The sequence below is a fragment of the Agelaius tricolor genome, unplaced genomic scaffold (genome assembly GCF_023055355.1).
Source record: "Agelaius tricolor isolate 1412-34295 unplaced genomic scaffold, bAgeTri1.0.p SCAF_36, whole genome shotgun sequence".
In the NCBI taxonomy this organism is placed as follows: domain Eukaryota; kingdom Metazoa; phylum Chordata; class Aves; order Passeriformes; family Icteridae; genus Agelaius; species Agelaius tricolor.
In genome coordinates this window covers 1451683-1473432 of record NW_027269296.1, presented here as the reverse complement: position 1 = coordinate 1473432, position 21750 = coordinate 1451683, and the positions used below count along the sequence as shown (strand labels likewise).

At 52.2% G+C, this 21750-nt stretch overlaps 1 protein-coding gene across 25 annotated transcripts in view; it reads left to right on the top strand.

Annotated features, from left to right (window-relative positions):
- The window catches only part of MACF1 (microtubule actin crosslinking factor 1), a 142858-nt gene extending 121902 nt beyond the window's left edge, over nt 1–20956 (top strand). For 8 of the 25 annotated variants that reach the window (XM_071453265.1, XM_071453267.1, XM_071453266.1 and 5 more), the window contains 30 exons: nt 202–428; nt 1679–1801; nt 1889–1990; nt 2322–2423; nt 2525–2698; nt 2794–2949; nt 3094–3291; nt 3631–3759; nt 4087–4260; nt 5345–5500; nt 5621–5827; nt 5940–6059; nt 6254–6423; nt 6540–6699; nt 7056–7250; nt 7842–7970; nt 8052–8195; nt 8298–8486; nt 8799–8916; nt 9382–9545; nt 9904–9918; nt 10621–10783; nt 10872–11026; nt 11262–11336; nt 12038–12055; nt 13960–14077; nt 15368–15579; nt 16087–16197; nt 17879–18002; nt 19239–20956. In XM_071453265.1, coding sequence (XP_071309366.1) covers nt 202–428; nt 1679–1801; nt 1889–1990; nt 2322–2423; nt 2525–2698; nt 2794–2949; nt 3094–3291; nt 3631–3759; nt 4087–4260; nt 5345–5500; nt 5621–5827; nt 5940–6059; nt 6254–6423; nt 6540–6699; nt 7056–7250; nt 7842–7970; nt 8052–8195; nt 8298–8486; nt 8799–8916; nt 9382–9545; nt 9904–9918; nt 10621–10783; nt 10872–11026; nt 11262–11336; nt 12038–12055; nt 13960–14077; nt 15368–15579; nt 16087–16197; nt 17879–18002; nt 19239–19516 — 4406 coding nt within the window. In that variant the 3' untranslated portion in view covers nt 19517–20956. The remainder of the gene's footprint in view (nt 1–201; nt 429–1678; nt 1802–1888; nt 1991–2321; nt 2424–2524; nt 2699–2793; nt 2950–3093; nt 3292–3630; nt 3760–4086; nt 4261–5344; nt 5501–5620; nt 5828–5939; nt 6060–6253; nt 6424–6539; nt 6700–7055; nt 7251–7841; nt 7971–8051; nt 8196–8297; nt 8487–8798; nt 8917–9381; nt 9546–9903; nt 9919–10620; nt 10784–10871; nt 11027–11261; nt 11337–12037; nt 12056–13959; nt 14078–15367; nt 15580–16086; nt 16198–17878; nt 18003–19238) is intronic. The other 17 variants (XM_071453277.1, XM_071453276.1, XM_071453264.1 and 14 more) reach the window with 9 other exon arrangements.
- The last annotated feature ends 794 nt before the right edge of the window (nt 20957–21750 follow it).

Sequence of the window (21750 nt, the reverse complement as noted above, 5' to 3'; positions counted from 1 at the left end):
ATTTTCCCTGAGCTTGCACATAAATAAAGGCTTTTCTGCAAGCTGGAGTTTCTCACGTCCCTCTGAGTTAATGCTCTGATAGCCCTGGCCATCTTTATTCCCCTCTGGATATTCTGTTGGCTGTTTCTGAGTGCTTTCAAAATGCTCTTGCGTTGTCAAAAGGTTTCCTTCTTCGCTGAACACTTTGATTTCCTTCCACAGTCATCCAGGACAAGCTGGATCAGATGGTTTTCTTCTGGGAAGACATCAAAGCTCGGACCGAGGAACGTGAGATGAAGTTCCTTGATGTCCTGGAGCTGGCAGAGAAGTTCTGGTACGACATGGCAGCGCTCCTGACAACCATCAAGGACACCCAGGACATTGTCCACGACCTGGAGAGCCCAGGCATTGACCCCTCCATCATCAAGCAGCAGGTGGAAGCAGCAGAGGTGAGGCCCATGGGGCAGTTCCTCAGTCTGGAGCTTGTCTGCCCTCAGCTTATCTGCTAAATTGGGAAGATCTTAGATCATGACTGTGGCCCAGAGGTAAATCAGTTTTGTGGGCAGTCAATCAGATTATGAAGAGTTACTTCCATTGCAGTTTGGAGCTGCAGGGAAAAAAACAGAAGTGGATTTCACATATCCTTCACCTTAAATCACATTATCTGCTGCTGTTTTGGGAAGCACACGGAGCTCTGTGTGGTCAGAGCTCTGTGCCCACTTGCTTGCAGTGATGTGGAGGCTTGCAGGGCTCTGCTCCCAATCCAAGCCAGTGGCTGGCTGGCTTGGGAAGATTATATTTAGATTTTGGTCAGAGCAGAGATAAGTGCTTGGATTTGTCTGTTGCTGGTTGCTTCAAGTGGCAAAATCCACTTCAGGTGGGTTTGAGTTGACTCAGGCCTTGAGAGGCAGGGCTGTTTCTTTATGCTTTGCTAAGTTTAGCCTTGCTGCTCCCTTTTCATAACCATTCTAACTCTGCTTTGTACCTTTTGAACCTCAAAACCCTCACTCCTGTATTGACAAAACGCTCCTGTAAACAACATCTTCAGCCAGGACAGTTCAGGCTCACAGCTAAATACAGATGTTGTTATTTTAGTCCCAGAGGTGGGAGCAGAGCAGGGTGGTGGTGGTGGTGGTGACAAAAGTGGCCACCTGCTCTCTGTTGTGGAAGGGGCTGACAGCTGCTCTGTGAGCCAGCAAGGGTTAGCACAAAAAGAAGCTGATAAGGTTCACATTTACCCCTGAAAGGAATTCTACCAAGGTTGTTGACATGGAAACTGAGAAGAAAAAAAGATAAACGAAAGAAACCTGCAGTTGGTTGTTAGCTGAAAACAGTGATGGAAACTGCTTTGTACCAATGAACCCTGTGTTGATCTGTTGTAACCAGTGAGTAAAGCATAAACTTTGTGGGAAGGTATAAAAGGCAGCATGCTGTTTCAATCAAGATTTGGGAATCTTGAAGCAAAGAGAGATAAGAGAAGCCTTCTGAAATTGCGTATATTTCAGAATTTATTATTTCCAGACTTGTTCTGTGTGACCATCTCAGCAGCAGCACTGTGTCACCTGCTCTTGGGGCTTGGAGTTGGGCTCCTGGCCAAGGTGCAGGGCACTGGAGCAGGAAGGACCCTCCTGCTCGTGGAGCAGTTTTGGAAGAGGGTTTGATCAAAAAGGGTTTTCCTTCTGTGGCTGTGCCTCTGCAGACTATCAAGGAGGAGACAGACGGGTTGCACGAGGAGCTGGAGTTCATCCGCCTCCTGGGCACTGATCTCATCTTTGCCTGTGGTGAGACTGAGAAGCCAGAAGTGAAGAAGAGCATTGATGAGGTAGGGAGAGCTTCCCCTCCAGATAAAATCAGGTGGGAGCAAGTGGGAGCTCTGGTTGTGGAGCCTGACGAGTTTTGTGTTGCTCAGATGAACAACGCGTGGGAAAACCTAAACAAGACATGGAAGGAGAGGCTGGAGAAGCTGGAGGAAGCCATGCAGTCAGCTGTGCAGTACCAGGACACACTCCAAGTAAGAGGCAGGGCTGCTGGTGTGGAGTGGGTGGGCCTTGGGAACACCAGTGTGAGCCCTCTCCATGGAGCTGTGCTGGGATTTGCACTGCCATAAAGCAGGAGACATCTCCTGGGTGAGAGCTCTGAGGGAGCCTGAGCTCAGCCTGAGGAGGAGCAGATATTTGACTGCATTGCTCTTCCCAAAGCTTGGTTCAGGATGAGGGAAGGCAGGTGGGAGCTGGACAGAGCTGCCCTGACAGAGGAGTGTCATGGCTGTTTCATCTTCATCCCCTGACCAGCTGCAGGGGGGACACTTGGCCATTCCCTCACGTTGTCCTTGCTCCTTCCAGGCCATGTTTGACTGGCTGGACAACGCTGTGATCAAACTGTGCAACATGTCCCCTGTGGGCACCGACCTGAGCACGGTCAAGGAGCAGATGAACGAGATGAAGGTACCTGGGAGGGGAGGGAGAGGTTCCTGTGGTGCTGCTTTGCCTCACAGAGCTCCAGTGATTCACTCTGCCTCTGGTTTTTGTCCTGCTTGTCTTGGCAGGAGTTTAAAATGGAGGTTTACCAGCAGCAGATTGAGATGGAAAAGCTTAATCACCAAGGTGAACTGATGCTAAAAAAGGCTACGGATGAGACAGACAGAGACATCATCAAGGAACCACTGACAGAGCTCAAACATCTCTGGGAGAACTTGGGCGAGAAAATTGCTCACAGACAGGTAGAGTGAACACCTGGGGCTGCCACAGGATGAAACTGGCTCTGGTGCTCCCCAACCCTTTAAAACTCCCCTTTTCCATCCCTGTCCTTGCCCAGCACAAGCTGGAAGCCGCCCTGCTGGCGCTGGGCCAGTTCCAGCACGCCCTGGCAGAGCTGATGGCCTGGCTGACCCACACTGAGGAGCTGCTGGATGCCCAGAAACCCATCAATGGAGACCCAAAAGTCATCGAGGTGGAACTTGCAAAGCACCACGTGAGTATTTTCCCACTCCAGATACGTTTTTAGCCCATATCCACAGCAGCGCTCAATTTCTCGTGAAGGATTTGAGCTGTTTTGATCCCTGGGAGCAAGCAGGGCGTTCAGGAGAGGTGTCCAACCTTTACCCACCTCGTGCAGGTGCTGAAGAACGACGTCCTGGCCCACCAAGCAACTGTGGAGACAGTGAACAAAGCAGGGAATGAGCTGCTGGAGTCGAGTGCAGGGGACGATGCCAGCAGCCTGCGGAACCGCCTGGAGAAGCTGAACTCCTGCTGGGAATCAGTGCTGCAGAAAACAGAGGAGAGGGAGCAGCAGCTGCAGTCCACCCTCCAGCAGGTCAGCAAGAGGCATTGGGAATACCCCCCTGTGCTGTGGGCGCCACTTCCCCCTTTGTTTTAGGGAGAAATAAAAGGGGGGAAAGGGTTGGGACGACACTGGGATTTTTTTGTGGAAGTTTTTCTGTAACTGCTGTGGTTCAGTGCCTGCCCAGAAGTGCACTGGGGACCAGGCACACCTGTGGCTTGTGGACACACCAGTTTCACCCTCCTGAGCACGCTGGCACGTCCAGCTCTGCCTCTTTATCTGCTTTCAAAGCAAACACAGCGTTACCCCTGGCGCTTGATCAATGGTGGCTGATGTCATCTGATCCGGGGCCGGTTCTCTGTTCCCCAACAGGCTCAGGGTTTCCATGGTGAGATTGAAGACTTCCTCCTGTGGCTAACGAGGATGGAGAGCCAATTGTCAGCCTCAAAACCCACGGGAGGTCTGCCAGAAACTGCCCGGGAACAGCTCAATGCCCACATGGTAATTTCTCAGGAGAGATCTTTTTTTTTTTCTTTTTTTTCCTTTAAAGCTTTTAATTCAGCAAGTGTCTGTCACATATCAGCATCAAAACTTCTCCTTTCTGTGTGTGATGGGGAGAACAGGCTGCTCTGGTCTCCTCTTAGAGATCATTTTGCATTTGATGCCTGGAACAGCCATCAGGGTGCTTTAAGCACCTTCCCTCAGCTCAAAGTGTCGCTCTGCTGTCACTTCCCAGCCTCGTGTTCCCATCACCTGCAGCCTTGCAGCACGACATGTTCCCTCCCTGAGCTTTTCTCTGCCTAACCCTTGGCTGGTGGCTCTTTGCAGGAGCTGTACAGCCAGCTCAAAGCCAAGGAGGATGTCTACAGCCAGCTGCTGGCCAAGGGGAGGCTGATGCTGCTCAACCGCGACGACTCCGGCTCCAGCTCGAAGACAGAGCAGAGCGTGGCCCTGCTGGAGCAGAAATGGTGCCTGGTCAGCACCAAGATGGAGGAGAGAAAGGTAACATTGAGGGGAAAATGCATCCAGCCTTGCCCCATGGTCTGACTGTGACCATGTTCACAGGGGTCTCAGGATGAGGATCTGACTCCATGTTTCAGAAGGCTTGGTTTGTTATTTTATGATATATATTATATTAAAACTATACTAAAAGAATAGAAGAAAGGATTTCATCAGAAGGCTGGCTAAGAATAGAATAAGAATGATAACAAAGGTTTGTGGCTCAGACTCTCTGTCCGAGCCAGCTGGGCTGTGATTGGCCATTAATTAGAAACAACCACATGAGCCCAATCCCAGATGCACCTGTTGCATTCCACAGCAGCAGATAACCATTGGTTACATTTTGTTCCTGAAGCCTCTCAGCTTCTCAGGAGGAAAAATCCTAAGGAAAGGATTTTTCATAAAAGTTATCTGTGACGGTCTGACAGCAGCTGCTCCCTGTTTTCCCACACAAAGCTGGAATTTGGGGTTTTTTAATCCATCTCCCTTGGTTGTAAAGGTTGGTTCTGTTTCTCAGGTGGTGCTGAGTGTCAAGCTGTTGGCGTGGGGTTTTTTATGTAGTCATCAGAATTGGTTAAATCACACAGAAGATGAGGGTGAAATGGTGTTTTGGGTTAATTCAGGGAGGTGGGAAGAAGCCTCCTGCAGCTCTCAAAGACAGGCTTTGTTGGTCCAGCCAAACCCTCCTCCGAGCTGACTCCATCGTCAGCTTTTGGCTGGGGATGAGATAAAACAAGGGCCGTGGTGGCCTGGGCCCAGAATAAATCTGCAGCTGCTGCCATCAGAACCTCATCCCCCATCCAGCCAGGCCTGTCCCCACGGAGATCCCTTTCCCAGGAAGCTGAGGGTGACGCAGCTGCTCGTGTGCTGAGGAAGGGCTCCTCTTTCAGGGACCATTCTTGTTTGCAGAGAAAGCCTTGCCTTTCAGTGCAGCCCCCTCCCCCTGGCACAGCAGTGGCGTTTCTGGGCTGGGGTGATGAGGTTCCTGTTGCAGGGACACAAAGGCTGCCTCTGTGTGCACATCAGGGCTCTCACCCCTCTGTGTTGTGTTTTTTCCTCTCTTTCTCCCCCTTCCCCGCTGCCACAGGCGAAGCTGGAGGAGGCATTGGCCCTGGCCACAGACTTCCAGAACTCCCTCCAGGATTTCATCAACTGGCTGACCCTGGCTGAGCAGAGCCTGAACATTGCACCGCCCCCCAGCCTCATCCTGGCCGCGGTGCTGGCCCAGATCGACGAGCACAAGGTACCCCAAGGGCTCCATCCCTGAGATGGGGGGAGCCAGGGTGGCTCCTCACCTCTCCTGTGGCCCCTGGAGGTCACACCCATCCCCTCTGACACGTGGGACACCCTTTGGTGTTGGCAGGTGTTCGCCAACGAGGTGAACGCGCACCGGGATCGCATCATCGAGCTGGACCAGACTGGGAACCAGCTGAAGTTCCTCAGCCAGAAGCAGGACGTGGTGCTGATCAAGAACCTGCTGGTCAGCGTCCAGTCCCGCTGGGAGAAGGTGGTGCAGCGCTCAGTGGAGCGGGGACGGGCTCTTGATGATGCCAGGAAGAGAGCCAAGCAGGTGAGGGGCATGGGAACGGTGTGGCAGACCCCAAGGAACGGCCAGCAGGACCATAAAGGGCCTGGGGACACCACCAGTGTGACGTTTCAGGCTTGCTTGCGTTGCCTTGCAGTTCCACGAAGCCTGGAAGAAGCTGATTGATTGGCTGGAGGATGCAGAGAATCACCTGGACTCAGAGCTGGAGATCTCCAATGATCCTGACAAAATCAAGCTGCAGCTCTCCAAACACAAGGTGAAGCTCTGCCAAAGCCAGGCTGGTGCTGGATGGGGTGGAAGGGGCTCTGCTGGGAGGATGAGCATGGTAACATCTCCTCTGGCAGGACAGGAGAAAAGCCTGTCCATGCCTCCCATTGCCATGGAAATCTGGGAATCCTCACAGGGTTTCCAGGCTTTCTGAAGCAGTTCTGTCTTCTCTCCATTTCCCAGGAGTTCCAGAAGACGCTGGGTGGGAAGCAGCCTGTGTATGACACCACCATCAGGACAGGCAGAGCCCTCAAAGAAAAAGCCTTGCTTCCAGATGACACTCAAAAACTGGACAATTTGCTGGGAGAAGTCCGGGATAAGTGGGACACAGTGTGTGGAAAATCCGTGGAAAGGTGAGCCCAGCCCCAAGCCGCACCAGCAGTGCCACAGGGAGGGTGTGGTGTCCCTGGGGTGTGACAGAAAGAGGTGAGTTTGCTCATGATGTTCACTGGGAATGTTTGTTTTCCAGGCAGCACAAGCTGGAGGAGGCCCTCCTGTTCTCTGGGCAGTTCATGGATGCTCTGCAGGCTCTGGTGGACTGGCTCTACAAGGTGGAACCCCAGTTAGCTGAGGACCAGCCTGTCCACGGGGACCTGGATCTGGTCATGAACCTGATGGATGCTCACAAGGTGAGAGCAGCTTTCCCCAGCTCTTCTCCAAGTCCTGAGTGGGGCAAAAAGATGCCCCAAAAGATGCCCAAAATGGATGTTGGAAGTGGATGACTCCTGAGAGCTCTGGCTTTCATTTAGGCAGTGATTATAGAAATGTCTTCAACAAAAACTGAAAAATAATGAGAATTGATTCGTCCTCCCCAAGAGCCAAAGAACAGACGCAGAGCTGATGCTTTGCTGCTTGCCCTGCTTTCCTGCAGTGGATAAAAAGAGGAAAAAAACAGCAAAAAAAACGGGGAGAACTTTCACATTAGTGGAAAGGTGACAGCAGTGGAGCTGCCTGACCTTGCTCAGCTTCTGCTGTGTCAACGCAGGTGTTCCAGAAGGAGCTGGGGAAGCGCACGGGGACGGTGCAGGTGCTGAAGCGCTCGGGCCGGGAGCTCATCGACAACAGCCGGGACGACACCACCTGGGTGAAGGTGCAGCTGCAGGAGCTGAGCAACCGCTGGGACACGGTGTGCAAGCTGTCTGTGTCCAAACAAACCCGCCTGGAGCAGGCCCTCAAGCAGGTGAGGAGAAAAACCACGGCTGGAAACTCTCGGGGTGCTTTGCTGGGCTCCAGGGGAAGAAGAGGTTTTGTCCTCTCCAGGCAGGACACGGCAGCCCTGCAGTGGCTCCTGTGAAGCAGTGGGGTGGTATCAGGCTGTTCCTGGTTGTTTTTTTCCCAAAAAATGAGCAGATAAAGGCTGGTTTGAAAAAGGGAGGATGGAAAGATCTCACTGATGCGCACAGCAGTGATCAGACAGGCCAGGCTGGTGTTTGCCGGTGTCCAGAGAGACTCGAAAAAAAAACCAACCAAAAAGGTCAAAGGCTCTTAAGCAGCTTTTACTTCAAGTAGGCAATTTACAGAATAAACTACCCAGGTGCCAAATTGCTCAGGATACAGCACTTGTGCTGTTTTTAAAAACATTTCCTTCTTCAGAGCAGCTGATGCTGAGGGGAGGGAGGTGCCAGAGTACCCGGCAGCCCCAAACAGGGCTTTTCCCCCCTTTTTTAGTATTTTTAAAGCCCTTTTCAGCCCTCCAGCTGCCAGGAGTGAATGCAGCAGCCTGTTTGGGGAGGAGGAGGGCTGAGCAAAGCCTGTGCTGTTGTTGCTGCAGGCTGAGGAGTTCAGGACAGCCGTGCACATGCTGCTGGAGTGGCTCTCAGAAGCAGAGCAGTCCCTGCGCTTTCGGGGAGCGCTGCCCGACGACGCCGAGGCCCTGCAGGCCCTCATCGATGCCCACAAGGTAAGGGGGAGCTCCAAAACACAACCCAGGGCAAGTTTAGAGGGGGGAATAATCAGTAAATAATTCCTTTGTGGCTTGCAGGAGTTCATGAAGAAAGTGGAGGAAAAGAGGGTGGACGTGAACGCGGCGGTGGGGATGGGCGAGGTCATCCTGGGCGCCTGCCACCCCGACTGCATCACCACCATCAAGCACTGGATCACCATCATCCGAGCCAGGTTTGAGGAGGTGAGTCCTGCAGGGCTAGTTCCAGGCTGGTGGTGGTTCCAGGGAGTCCTGGCTCCTGCTCCAGGTTTCCTACACTGAGTGGTCACCCCGTGTTTCCAACAGGTTCTCACATGGGCAAAGCAGCACCAGCAGAGGCTGGAGTCAGCACTTTCCGAGCTGGTGGCCAATGCAGAGCTTCTGGAGGAGCTCCTGGCTTGGATCCAGTGGGCTGAGACCACCCTGATCCAGCGAGACCAGGACCCCATCCCCCAGAATATTGATCAGGTCAAAGCGCTCATCTCTGAGCACCAGGTGAGCCCCGAGCTGAGCTCAGGAGAGGGGCAGGGGAGGGAGGCTTCCCCTGCTCCCTGGGTGAGGGAGGCACTGCCTTCTCCTGGAATTCCCTATTCCCAACTGGAGCAAAACCAGCCCGGGGATGATCTCCAGCCCTGGCAAACCCAAGCCAGCCCTGAGAGCAGTTTAGCCACAAAAATCCCCAATCACTGCTGCTTGATGCTCACCTCCCTCTACAGGCCTGGCATGTCCCAGTGAGGGCTGGAAAGCAAAAAAAGGCTGAAATTACAAAGGGATTTTTTTTTTTTAATCCTTTCTGTGTTTTGACAGTCCTTTATGGAGGAGATGACACGGAAACAGCCGGACGTGGACCGGGTGACGAAAACCTACAAAAGAAAAGCGACTGAGCCTCCCCACGGGCCCTTCATTGACAAATCCCGCAGCAACAGTGAGTCTGCTTTGGGTCCTAGGATGGCAGGAAATGAAATTCCTAGGGAGATAATTAGCTTTGATTATCAATTAACGAGGCATCCTGCGCTAACAGCCACCAGGAAGGCGCTGAGCCTCGTCAGGAGGGGAGAATCCAGGTGACATTTTCCAAAGCAGCCGTGCTGGGGGTGCTGTTCCTGGGGGTGCTTGGGCCAGCACTGCTCCTCTCTCCCTCTCTCTCTCTCTCTGGGATGAAGTTTTGGGGTCTCTTTATGTGGTTTCTCAAAGCCAGAGTCCAGTGTGAATTCCTGAGTGCTGGGGGATGTGGGTGTAGAGCAGTCTGTCACTCTGTCCTCCTACCTGGGGACAGCAGCCAGCAAGGCTGTGGGAGGTTTTTCCTTCCAAAAAACCAAAACACTTTTGACTGCTGCTCTTCAGACGCCACGAACAGCACCTCAAACAACTCCTCTCCCTTTTTTTCCAGGGAAATGCTTGGGGCAGGCTGCTCCCCCCAGCATGCCCATTATCTCCCAGTCAGAAACGAAGAATCCCAGGATAAACCAGCTCTCAGCACGCTGGCAGCAGGTCTGGCTGCTGGCCCTGGAGAGGCAGAGGAAGCTCAACGATGCCCTGGACAGGCTGGAGGAGGTAACAGCCCCTGGCTGCTCTGGGCAGGGTGGGAGCTGGGAGTTCATCCCCAGAGAGGCGCAAGAAGCATTTTAAAGCAGTGTTGCCCCAGCTCTTACAGGCAGTTCTTGCTGCCTTTTCAGAAATCAAATATTCCTAAAATATTAAGGCAAATATTCCTAAAATATTAAGGCAAAAAACCCTTTGGTGATTAAGTAATTAACTGCACATTAACCAGCTTTATGCCCCTGTATTTGGTATCTGTAGAGTTAATGACAGCCAGGTCCTGCTTTCCTCCTAGTAATTAGTTTAACAATTACTGTCTCTATTTTATCCAACCATCTAATGTCATTTTTGTTTTTATTTATGCTTAACAAAGCAGCTATGCCCAGAAGTGAGTGGTTTTTTTGTTTTCTGTTGCTTTTGCTGTAGGTCAGTTCAGTTCCTTCGTATCCATGTTTTTTCTTCGTTGCTTTTCACCCCCAGAATGTTTAGAGAGAGACAAAAAAAAAAAAAAACCCTTAAAATTGTTGTGTTACCTTGGTGTGAGCTGCTTGAGCTGATGGGGTCCTTTTGGGGTGGGGAGATAAGAAGGGTGTTTGAATTGGAGGGTGTTAGGCTGGGACTTGTGAAGTTGGAAGATGAGCAAGAGATCCCTTCTTGGCTGCTCAGAGGGAAAGGGAGAGGGGAGATCTGTGCCCAGATTGATGCTGGCAGTGGGAATTCCTCCCTGGCAAGTCCCTGGGGTGAGGAAGGCTGAGCAGACGGGGTGTGTGTGTGTGTGTGTGTGTGTGTCTGTTGCTGATCCTCCCTGCCTGTGTGTCCCCACAGCAGCGTGGGCAGCGCTGCATCCCCAGCTCCTGGGATGCACAATCCACCTGCTGGCTGTTGGCTCCGCTGTGTCTCCTGTGCTGGGAATTCAGTTTGGGCAAAGCCCTCGCTGGGAATTGTCTGGAAAAATCCAGATAAAGCTTCCCAGGAGGGCAGGCAGGGAGCGGTGGCGCCGGGAGCTCACCCAGGGGCGTTTTGGGGTGGATCTGTGAGTGCTGCTCCTTCGGGATTTCCCCCAGTGACTCTGCCTGGGTTTTCCTTCCAGTTGAAGGAGTTTGCAAACTTCGACTTTGACGTGTGGAGGAAGAAGTACATGCGCTGGATGAACCACAAGAAGTCCCGGGTGATGGATTTCTTCCGGCGCATCGACAAGGACCAGGACGGGAAGATCACCCGGCAGGAATTCATCGATGGCATCCTGGCTTCCAGTGAGTCCCCGGGAAACAGCCGTGCTGCTCCTGCATGCCTGTCTCTGACTGAGGAGCTCATCCTTCCCTCATTTCCTTCTCCTTCCAGAATTCCCCACCACCAAGCTGGAGATGACGGCGGTGGCCGATATCTTTGACCGTGATGGTGACGGCTACATCGACTACTACGAGTTTGTGGCTGCCCTCCATCCCAACAAGGATGCCTACAGACCCACCACTGATGCTGACAAGATCGAGGATGAGGTGAAGCACCAAAAAAAGGGGGTGCACAGCAGGTTTGGGGGTGGTTCAGGCTGCAGGTTGGCAGTGGGGAAGAGAAAAATTCGATTAAAAGAAGATTTGGGTGGTGCTGAGCCAAGTTAATTGGTTGGAACTGAGAAGGAAAGGCTGCTTGGGGCTGTTTTATCAGAGCAGTGATTTGTGCTGGGGGGAGGCTCCCAAAATCCTGGTTGCTCACCTCTCGTGTTGGTGGTGGCAGGTCACCAGGCAAGTGGCCCAGTGCAAGTGTGCCAAGAGATTCCAAGTGGAGCAGATCGGCGAGAACAAATACCGGGTAAGGCAGAGGGGGGATGGAAACCCCCCCAAATCCTCCTCCCCCTTCCCATTGAGGGAGGGGGCATCACCCAGGGGCTGCCCAGCTTGGCACAGGGTGGGGCCTTGGGGTGAGGCAGAGACCTTGTTCCCTGGCACTGGCAGAGGTGGCTGGGATGTGTTTTCCCAGCTCCATCCTTGGCCCCAGGGCGTTCCCTGAACTGGGAGAACATAAAAGTGTCCCTGTTCTGGGGCAGGCAGCCCAGGGGCCCCATGAAATGCTGCATTCACTGGGCTGGAGCCGCCCTTGAAGTTTCCCTCCTGGATGAGTGTACCTTGTGCCTGTGTTTTTCTTAGCTCGCTCCCGAAGAAGGGAGAAGAATTTCCTGACAGAATCTCTTTGTAACCAGCTGCTGGTAGCGTTTCAAACCCTTCACCGAGGTGAAGTGGCGGCAGAATTCCCACTTTCCTGCCCCAGCCGGGTTTGGGGTTGATGTTCCAGCTGGGAGGAGCTGATCCCCCTCCAGCAGCACCGGCCCCAAGCTCCCAGAGCTTCTCCTTCCCCCCAGATAGCCCAAACCCCCCTGGATTTCTAACTCCTGCAGTTAACAGATTTCATGATTATTGCACTGTTAATCCCATAAATGTTTTTCTTGTTTTTTTCTTTCCCCTCCTCTTCCTCTGGACTTTCCTCCCCTCTCCCCCTTCCCTCTCCCTCCATAGTTCTTCCTCGGCAATCAGGTACAGTTTACCTCGTGGTGCTGTCTCTCACCTCTGGAATTTTTTTAACCCCTGTGTGTTGTGATGCTGCTCTGTCCTGTGGTGCTGTGGGAGGATGTGATCTGGGAGCTCTGCTCAGCAGAGCCTGGTACAGAGGAGTGCCACCCCCAAAAATAAACAAGATTGGGCAGAAAAAAAGAAACATTTCAATGGAAAAAGCAGGATTTGGCAAAAAGGCAGAGATTTTTCTCTCTGGGATCCTCCCCTGGATTTGTTGGGGATGTTCGTGGTGGTGAATTATGGTCACTGGATGTGTTCTCCTGTGGGGCAAAGCCAGCCCAGGGGGTACAACCTGCACCAGGCTCGGGGTGGGTTTGGACTGCAATCACCATGGAATGAGAGCACTGAGTAATCCTGTAGGACAACTAAACCCTCATCCCTGCTACTCCCACTGAGTAACTCCTCACTGGGGCACCCCTCCCAGAACCTGCATGTATCCTGAGAGTGTTGTGACCTGGAATGAGCCCAGCCTCCTTTTGAACAGGGCTGGAGCACCCTGTGTCCCTCTGATGTCCCTACTGCCCCTGCCCAGATAAAAAAAAAGCTTCTTTTTCATATGCAGTGATGGTTCCCACCCAAAAAGATGCCCCAAAAGATGCCCAGAATGAAACAAACTTGGATGTTGGAAGTGGATGACTCCTGAGAGCTCTGGCTTTCATTTAGGCAGTGATTATAGAAATGTCTGCAACAAAAACTGAAAAACAATGAGAATTGATTTGTCCCTGGGGTTGGCTCTTGAAGGGCACCTCCTGGGGAGCCTGGAGAGAGGGAAGAAGTTTCCCTGCTCCCTTTCCTGCCTGTGAGCACAGTGGCAGCTCTTTAACTGAGACAAGGACAGCTTGGTAGGACCCTCGAGCAGGGAGATCCACCAATGGTCCAGGTCCCGTATCCCCGTGGGTCAGAGATGTCACCTCCTGCCCTGACCCATCCCAGACACTTTGCATTCTCTGTTTTCATTGAATCTCTAATTTTGCGTCTCCACCCACAGAAAATGTTCCTGCTTGGGATTTTTTTTCCCCCTTTTTTTAATCATTCTGGAGAGGGTCTTGCCTCCAAAACCTGGTTCTCCTGTCTTCTCATCCCAGCAGGTGCTCTGCAGACCTGGATGCAGAGCTGCCACATCCAAGCCAGGCTCTCCATGTCCCTCCCAGGTCTGGCAGACACCCAGGAGCCTGGGCTTGGGTGTCCAGGAGATTTAGGGGAGCTTTATAAACACATGCTGTTGATCTGGGGTGCACTTTTTTTGATATCACAGGCATTTCAAACCACTAATGAACATCGCAATCACTAATCAGCATTGCTGGGGACTCCTGCCTGGATTCCCATCACTCTGCACTCATCCAAACATCCTCACTGGGCCATTGCTGCAGCAGGGGCTTTGTGGCTGGTGGGGTCAAGTCTGAGGCTCAGGGGAGTCCCTGGATTTCAGACTTGGTTGGTGGTGATCAGAGGTGTCTGGCTCGGCTTGTCCTGCTGAATCAGCCGGCTCCTTCCCACGTGGGCTGCACCAGGAGGGTCAGGGCATTGCCAGCCTCTATTTCCTTCACAAAAAAAAAAAAAAAAAAAAAAAAAAAGGAAAAAAAACTAGAATTCTGGTTGAGAAAACCCATCCAACTCCAAATTCTAAAATCTCCTTTAATAGCTTTAAAATTAAAGCATTTGGGTTGGTTGCATCATCTTCAAACCAAGCAGGAAAACTCCTCATCAGCTGGGGATTTACCTCTCACTTATTCCAGAAGAACCTGTCTGGAGAAGCCTTTAAACTGAGGAAAAGGTGGCTGAAGGCCTTTGGTGCAGCCTGGGGAGGGAAGGAGCCGTGTGGCCCTGGCTGTTCCCCTTTCCCTGACCCTTTCCTTGCCCCACAGTTCGGCGATTCCCAGCAGCTGCGGCTGGTCCGGATCCTGAGGAGCACGGTCATGGTCCGTGTGGGAGGAGGATGGATGGCCCTGGATGAGTTTCTAGTGAAGAATGACCCGTGCAGAGGTAAGGCTTGATGCAATCTGAGTCCTCCCACCCACGGAGGGGAGTTCGGATGCTGTGGCTGGGTCACCAGCATGGGTCGTTGTCCAGATGGGCAGGAGCTGGAGAAAACAGATCCAAAGCAAACCAAGAATTTGGAATCACCAGATTTGGTGATGCTGCCGCTAACCTGGCAGTGTTTACCCAGGCAAAGAGGGAAGGGCTGTGTTTTCCTTGGTTTTAAGACCTCAGCAAGTGGAGCTGGGGTCACCTCCTCCCTAAAACCTTGAGGTTTGACGGTGATCAGAGCCACTGGGCTGGACCAGAGCCATGCCCAGGGGGCAGAGCAGGATTAGCCAGGGGCTGGCCAGGACTGGAGCGTGTTTTGGAGAGTGCTCCGTGTTTCCCTGGGGTCTCTGGGGTGTTAATTGCTTCGGCTGTGTCTTGTTCAAGCTGCTGCATTCCGTGCTCCGGCTGCCCGACGGCTGTTGCTGAAAGCAGCATGATTTACAGCGAGCTGAGCTCCGGGGAGAGCCCTCAGGCTTTTCCTGCTCCTCCTCCGCCCTTCACGCTTTGCAGCAGATGTTCTGCAGCGCTGACATCGAGGCTGTTTCTGTCCCTTGCTTATCTCAGCGTGGTGCTTCCCTCCTGCCATTGCTTTCTCTGGCTCCGGAATTCCTCCGGTGTCCCGTAAGGCTCAGTGCATGCCCTCGCCCTCTGTTTGAACACCCCTGAGCATGGAGCACTCTGGCACACGTCAGCTGAAGCCCACAGACCTTCTCCCTGCTTGGTTGCCCCTTTGCTTGTCAAAAGGAGACCCTCCAGCTCTTTGAGGCGTTTGGATGAAAGTTTTTTGAGAAGTCGGTTTTCAGTGGCTGGTTGGAAAAGTTGGGAAGGTGGTTTTCTCTCCTCTCTCCCCAAAAAATGAGTGGAAGGCTGTGAGAGAGCAGAGTCTCTCTCAGATCCTCAAGAATCCCAAGTCTTCAAAGCTGCTTTTGCTATTTTTAAGCCATGTTAAAGATCACACCGGCCGCTGTTGTGACATGGTGAGTTTAAAAGCCATCAGGATGCTTTTCCACAAGAGAGGAGCTGAGCATCCTGTGTGAATTCCTGGCCCTGGGGCAGCTTTTCATCAGCCAGTTTCTCAAAGAGCTGATCCATGGTTTTAAGGCAGAGCAGGAGAACCTTGCTGCTCTCAGAGATGGGCTTGGGGAAATGCCCAAAGAAGCTGCTCCCAGCCCTGGAGCCTCCTGAGCCCTGATGAGGATGTTGAATCCCTCCAAAGCTGAGTTCTCCTTCCTCTCTCCCTTGCAGCACGGGGAAGGACCAACCTGGAGCTGCGGGAGAAGTTCATCCTGCCCGAGGGAGCCTCGCAGGGGATGACCCCGTTCCGCTCGCGGGGCCGCAGGTCCAAACCCTCCTCCAGAGCAGCCTCCCCAACCAGATCCAGCTCCAGTGCCAGCCAGAGCAACCACAGCTGCGCCTCCATGCCCTCCTCTCCAGCCACCCCAGCCAGTGGAGCCAAGGTGGGAGCAGGGGGGACGTTTTCCCTTCCCTTTAGGGACTGGAAGTCTCCAAAACCCAGATGAGGAGCTGCAGGTGTAGGGAGGAGGAAGGCTGGGGGCTTGAGGAGGGCTCTGGAAGGTGCTCCTTGGTGTCCAGGTGGGATGGGGGTGGGATGCTGCAGGACAGATTTCCAGGTTTCCAGCCCTGCTGTGGCTCCACAGGAGGGTCCCCAGCGCTCGCCGTGCAGCTGAAGGCTCCTGGTGCCCGAGGCAGGGCTGTGGTGTCAGAAGGAAACCATCACCCCTCATCTCTCCTTCCCCACCATGTCATTATTTCATCACCTTTTGGGTTTTTTCCCTTTATTTTAATTTATGTAATTCCTGTTTGGTTCTCACTCCATTTTAGTGCCGTTTCCCCCCCTCATTTTCCAGATACTCTCCCATTTCTCTTTTTTTTTTTAATTTCATTTTTTTACCACTCATCCCACCTCTCCCCCCCCCCCTTTCCTTGGCTTTTCCATTTCACAGACTCCACACCACTTCTCCCGATGTTATGACAAACCCTGGTTGATAAACAGTAAAGCGAGCACCCCCCTGAGGGGAATCGATTATTCCGACTTCCAGCTCCCCAGCACTGAGGTAGAGTATGGTCTGCCAGCCCCCAGGAGCTGCTGGCAGGCTGGAGTGCCCCTGGCACGGAGCCATCCCACTGCCCTGCCTGCTCCTAACGCTTTCCTCCTGGTAGAGCAGCGCTTGTAGCACCGCTAACGCTCCGACTGTTGGTTTTTCATGAGTCTCCAACTCGGATTAAAATTTAAATATCAGCTTCAAAGTGAAGCACGACGCTTTCAATTCACCCTCACCTGCTTCCAAACAGTGCTAATCCTCTGGTGCTTTGAAAAATGTATTAATTTTCCGAGCTTTATTGGAAAGGGGCCGTGTTTGGCTTCCCAAAAATTGAAATCCAGCGGCCGAGTTGAGACTTGAAAATCAGCTACAGCGCATGCACCGTAAGCACACCGCCTCAGTTTTATGGAGAGCTTGTGTTTATCACCGTGTTCAAGCACGTCTGGTGTGTCCAGCCACCGCCTTGATGCTCCCAGGAGGATGAATTTGGGCTGAGGCTTTGGTTTCCCTAAAGTTTTCGGCCTCCTCGTGGACTTTTCCTGCTCTTGCGAGTAGGTGATGAGAAGCACCGGGTAGATCCCGGTGGTTCCCTGTGTCTTGCTCAGCGGTGCTTCCATGTGGAAAATGGATTCATTTGCTTCACCAGGAGGTCAGGAGCACTTCCCCAATTGCCCCAAATTGATGCTTGCTACCTATTTTAAAATAGGATCAAGGATGAGAATCGAAATCTCTGATGATGACAGTGGCGCCTCGAAAATCGCGTCTTAATGGATTTTGATTCCCTCAGCTGCCCCTCTCTCCCTGCAGCTCCAGTTTCATCACATTCCAACATTTCTGAGGTTCCCAAAAATCACAAAATTGCAGGGGATGGAGGAAAACCCCTCCAGCTGTGAGAAATGCCCTGTGGGATCTGTGTATCTCTCCAGGGATGCAGCACCCCTAAAACCCCAGGGCTGGGGACACCATAGGCAGGTACTTTCCTGCAGCTCTGCCCCAAACCCAGAGCTTTGGATGGTGAACTGGAACTGGAGCTGCCTTTTCCAGCTGGATCCAGGTGCCCTCGCCCTGCTGGCACCTTCCCCTTGGCTTCCTGCAGCAGCAGTGGGAGCAGAGTTGCCTGTTGTGCTGCTTCACCCCACACCAGCTGCACTTCCAACATCTTAAAGGTCGGGAGAAGGCACTGTGAAAAGAGCTGAGCTGCTGTGGTTTGTGTCCCTGTCCATCACTTTTCCAATTTGGCTGCCTCTGGGCACTGGGAGCGGTGTGGACATCAGCACCAGGGTGTCCCTGCACCTCTGCCCACAATGGGTTGTGCTACTCAAGATCCCGAGCTGGACTTGACCTTCCAAAATGCTCCTGAGCTGCTTGGATGCTAAAATCCCTATTTTTCCCATATTCCACATTCCCTTTGTGGAGGCTTCCAGCCCGGCTGATGCTGCCTCTTAACAGCTTTACTCAGAACTTTCTTTTTCAGCCTGCAGCTCACAAACTGCCATTCCCCTCCAAATTCTCAGCATTTGGGCTTTTCCCTTTTATAAACCACTGAAACAGCAGCTTGTGCCTTCCCTGACCATTGAGATGGGGGCTCCTTAAATGCCCGGATTTTTGCTGAGGACCTGATCTGGGCTGTGACCTGGGCCTGCCAGGGTGCAGGTGACAGCTGAAGGATGTCCTGTGTGTGCTTCCCCCCAAGGTGACCCCCTCGGCTGGCAGCAAGCTGAAGCGCCCCACCTTCCACTCCAGCCGGACCTCCCTGGCTGGGGACACCAGTAACAGCTCCTCCCCAGTCTCAACAGGTGCCAAAACCACTCGGGCAGGTGAGTGAGGGGGAAAGATGGAAAAACTCCCCACCGGTGCACTGGAGGAAATACGGAATATTTGAGGGATGGGTGGTGGGGGAGGAGAGGCTGGCACAGCTCTGCAGCTTAGGGCGTCAGGAGGAGCAAAACTTGGGGCATTTGGGATGAACAGAACTTCAGGCATCAGGAGGAGCAAAACTTAGGGAGGCATCAGGAGGAACAGATGGCATCAGGAGGAGGAGCAAGGGGCATCAGGGGGAACAAATCTTAGGGCATCAAGAGGGACAAAACTTAAGGCATCAGAAGGAACAAAGGGCATTGGGAGGAGCAAAATTTAAGGCATCAGGAGCAGCAAACCTTAGGGCATTAAGAGGAAAAAAGGGCATCAGGAGGAACAAAAGGCATTGGGAGAAATAAAACTTAGGGCATGAGGAGAAACAAAACTTAGGGCATCAGGGGGAACAAAACTTAAGGCATTGGGAGGATCAAAACTTAAGGCATCAGGAGGAACAAAGGGCATTGGGAAGAGCAAAAACTTAGGGCATCATTAAGAACAAAGGGCATCATTAGGAGCAAAAGGCATGGGGGGAACAAAACTTAAGGCATTGGGAGGATCAAAACTTAGGGCATCAGGACGATGGGCATCAGGGGGAACAAACCTTAGGGCATCAGTAGAAACTAAGAGCATCAGGAAGAGCAAAATTAGGGCATCAGGAGGAACAAAGGGCCTCGGGAGGAGCAAAACTTAAGGCATCAGGGGGAAGAAAACTTAGGGCATGGGGGACAAAAGGCATGGAGAGGAGCAAAACTGAAGGCATCATAGGGAACAAAGGGCATCAGTAGGAACCAGAGGAATCGGGAGGAACAAACCTTAGGGCATCAGGAGGAACAAGAGGAATCGGGAGGAACAAAGGGCACGAGGGGGAACAAACCTTAGGGCATTGGGAGGAACAAACCTTAGGGCATCAGAGGGAACAAAGGGCACGAGGGGGAACAAACCTTAAGGCATCAGGAGGAACAAACCTTAGGGCATCAGGGGGAACAAACCTTAGGGCATCAGGGGGAACAAACCTTAGGGCATCGGGAGGAGCAAACCTTAGGGTGTCAGAGGGAACAAACCTTAGGGCATCAGGGGGAACAAACCTTAGGGCATCAGGGGGAACAAACCTTAGGGCATCGGGAGGAACAAACCTTAGGGCATCGGGAGGAGCAAACCTTAGGGCGTCAGAGGGAACAAGCCCTTCCTTGGCACAGCTCTGGGGGCTCTCCCTGCAGACCCCAAGAAGGCCGCCAGCCGTCCCACGAGCCGCGCCGGGAGCCGCACGGGGAGCAGGGCCAGCAGCCGGCGGGGCAGCGACGCCTCCGACTTCGACCTGCTGGAGACGCAGTCGGCCTGCTCGGACACCTCGGAGAGCAGCGCGGCCGGCGGGCAGGGCTCCCGCCGCGGCGCCGCCGCCAAGCCCTCCAAAATCCCCACCATGTCCAAGAAAACGCCCGCTGCCACCCCAAAAACTCCCGGCCCTAAGAGATAATACTGTACCCGCCACCCTCCCGAGGGAGAGGAAGGAGAAGCAAACAAACAAACAAACAAACAACAAAAAAAAAAAACAAACGGGAAAAAAAAAAAAAAAGCACCCAACCTGTGTCCAGTTTTTAACCCTACATTGGATGTATATTTATTCTAAATGGGAGAAACTATATTGTTAAAAGTGTAAAAGAAAAGTTGTGTTATGAAGCTGCCTTATTTGGTTTATTTCTTTTGGGGTTGTTTTTTTTTTTGTTTTGTTTTTAGTTTTGTTTTGTTTTTTTTTTCTTTTTTGTAAGTTACTATTTTCATGTGAATATTTATGTAGATAAAAAAAAAAAAATTGCCTCTCGGTGACCCCTGTTTAGAGAGGGGCCTGGAAAACTGAAATGTGGGAGAGAAAGAAAAAAAAAATCAAGAAAAAGATTTAAAAAAAAAAAAGGAAGCAAAAAAAAAAAAAAGGTCAAGATGTGAAAGTGTAAAGAAAAACTAAAATATAAATAGGATTTCTGCGCGGTGCAGGGTGTGAACCTGCTTTATCTTTTAGGATTGTTTCCTAAATGCATCTTTATAAACTTAACTTGCTGTCTCAGCAAGGTAAATTATATTTAAAAGCAAAGACCTGAATCCTGCAGTGTTCAAGGAACTCTCTTTTTGTAAATCACAGATACCTCAACCAGAGAAACATGAGGTGAGGGGACTTGGGGCTTATGTTTCCATTTTTTTTAAAGCTATGTGGTTTTATCTGAAGAAAGCGGAGTTTGACTTTAATAAAATTTGCACACACTACAGCAAAGGCCGTGACAATTTTGCTGTCTTGAAAATACTGTCCTGACAACTTTGTTTTTAGAGAACAAACCGAGGGTGAAGGGTTTGGGGAGGGGTTTGAGGAGGGGCTTCACACCGGAGGATACGGGGTAGGATTGCAGGTCTGGATCACTTGGATGCATCCCTTAGAGGTGGTGGGTCCTCCAAAATCAAGGAATCTTCTGGATTGATGGCTTAACCAGCCCGCCCCGAGGCGTTCCTTACACAATCACTGTTTTATCTGCATCTCTTTGTTTTCCTATTTATTATTTAACTGGTCATTCCACTTCCAGCCAGGCTGAGATTGATGTGAACTCTGCTCCTAGGAGAAATCTGGACTTACACGCACAGTTGCTTGTCCTTGAAATGAGTCTCACCAGCACACTCGCTGCAAGTCCTGTCTCGCTTTTGTACGCTCCTTTTTCTTTGTAATAAAATCCAACTTGACCAAGTGACCAGGAGATGAGGGCTCTGCACAGCTCCTGTATTTATTAAATATTGTTCCTCTCCGGCTCCGACCGTGTTGCTGTGTGATTCTCTCAATTGGTTTCAAATTGAGGCAAAACCGAAGCTCTACCAATGAATTGTTTAAAAGAACCAGACACATTTTTGTATTAAAATTGCTTGCGGTAATAAACAATCTTGCCTCCTGCTTTATTCCCCAGTGTTAGCTTTGTCAGGATGAGCTGGAGCTGCTTATCCCGTGTGGGAAGGCAGTGGCTGTGGAAGGCAGGGGGTGACTGCACCCAGGTTTTCTTGTGGGATGGAGCAGGGAACCCCCCAGCCCCAAAATTAAAGTGGTCCAGGTGGGTGGGTGGGGCTGGTGAGGTGCTCAGTGGGGTGGGGAAGTGGTTACCTGTGAGGGGAAGGGATGCAAGGGGGTGTCCAAGAGTTTGGGTGGCCATGGGAGTGGATTCCCAGGTGGGCGAGTGTCCCCAGGTGTGAGTATTCATGGATTTGGGTGCCAGTGAGGGTGGGTACCCCTGGGCTTGGGTTCCCACAAGGGTCAGCATCCCCAGGTGTGAGTATTCATGGATTTGGGTGCCAGTGAGGGTGGGTACCCCTGGGTTTGGGTTCCCACAAGGGTCAGTGTCCCCAGGTGTGTTTGTTCAGGAATTTGGGTGCCAGTGAGGGTGGGTGCCCCTGGGTTTCGTTGCCTACAAGGGGGAGCCTCCTTAGAGGTGGGTGCCCATGGGGTGAGCATCCCTAGGAATGGATCTCCATGCATTTGTGCACCCATTGAGCAGGAGCATCCCTAGGGATGGTTTTGAGTGTGAGTGGGGGTGGGAGCCCAGGGCTTTGGGTGCCTATGAGGATAACCATGCCCAGGGATGGATTCCGATGAATTTGTGTCTCCACAGCTTTGGGTGCCCACCAGGACAAGCATCTGCAGGGATGGATTCCCATGAATTTGGGTGCCCACCAGGATAACCA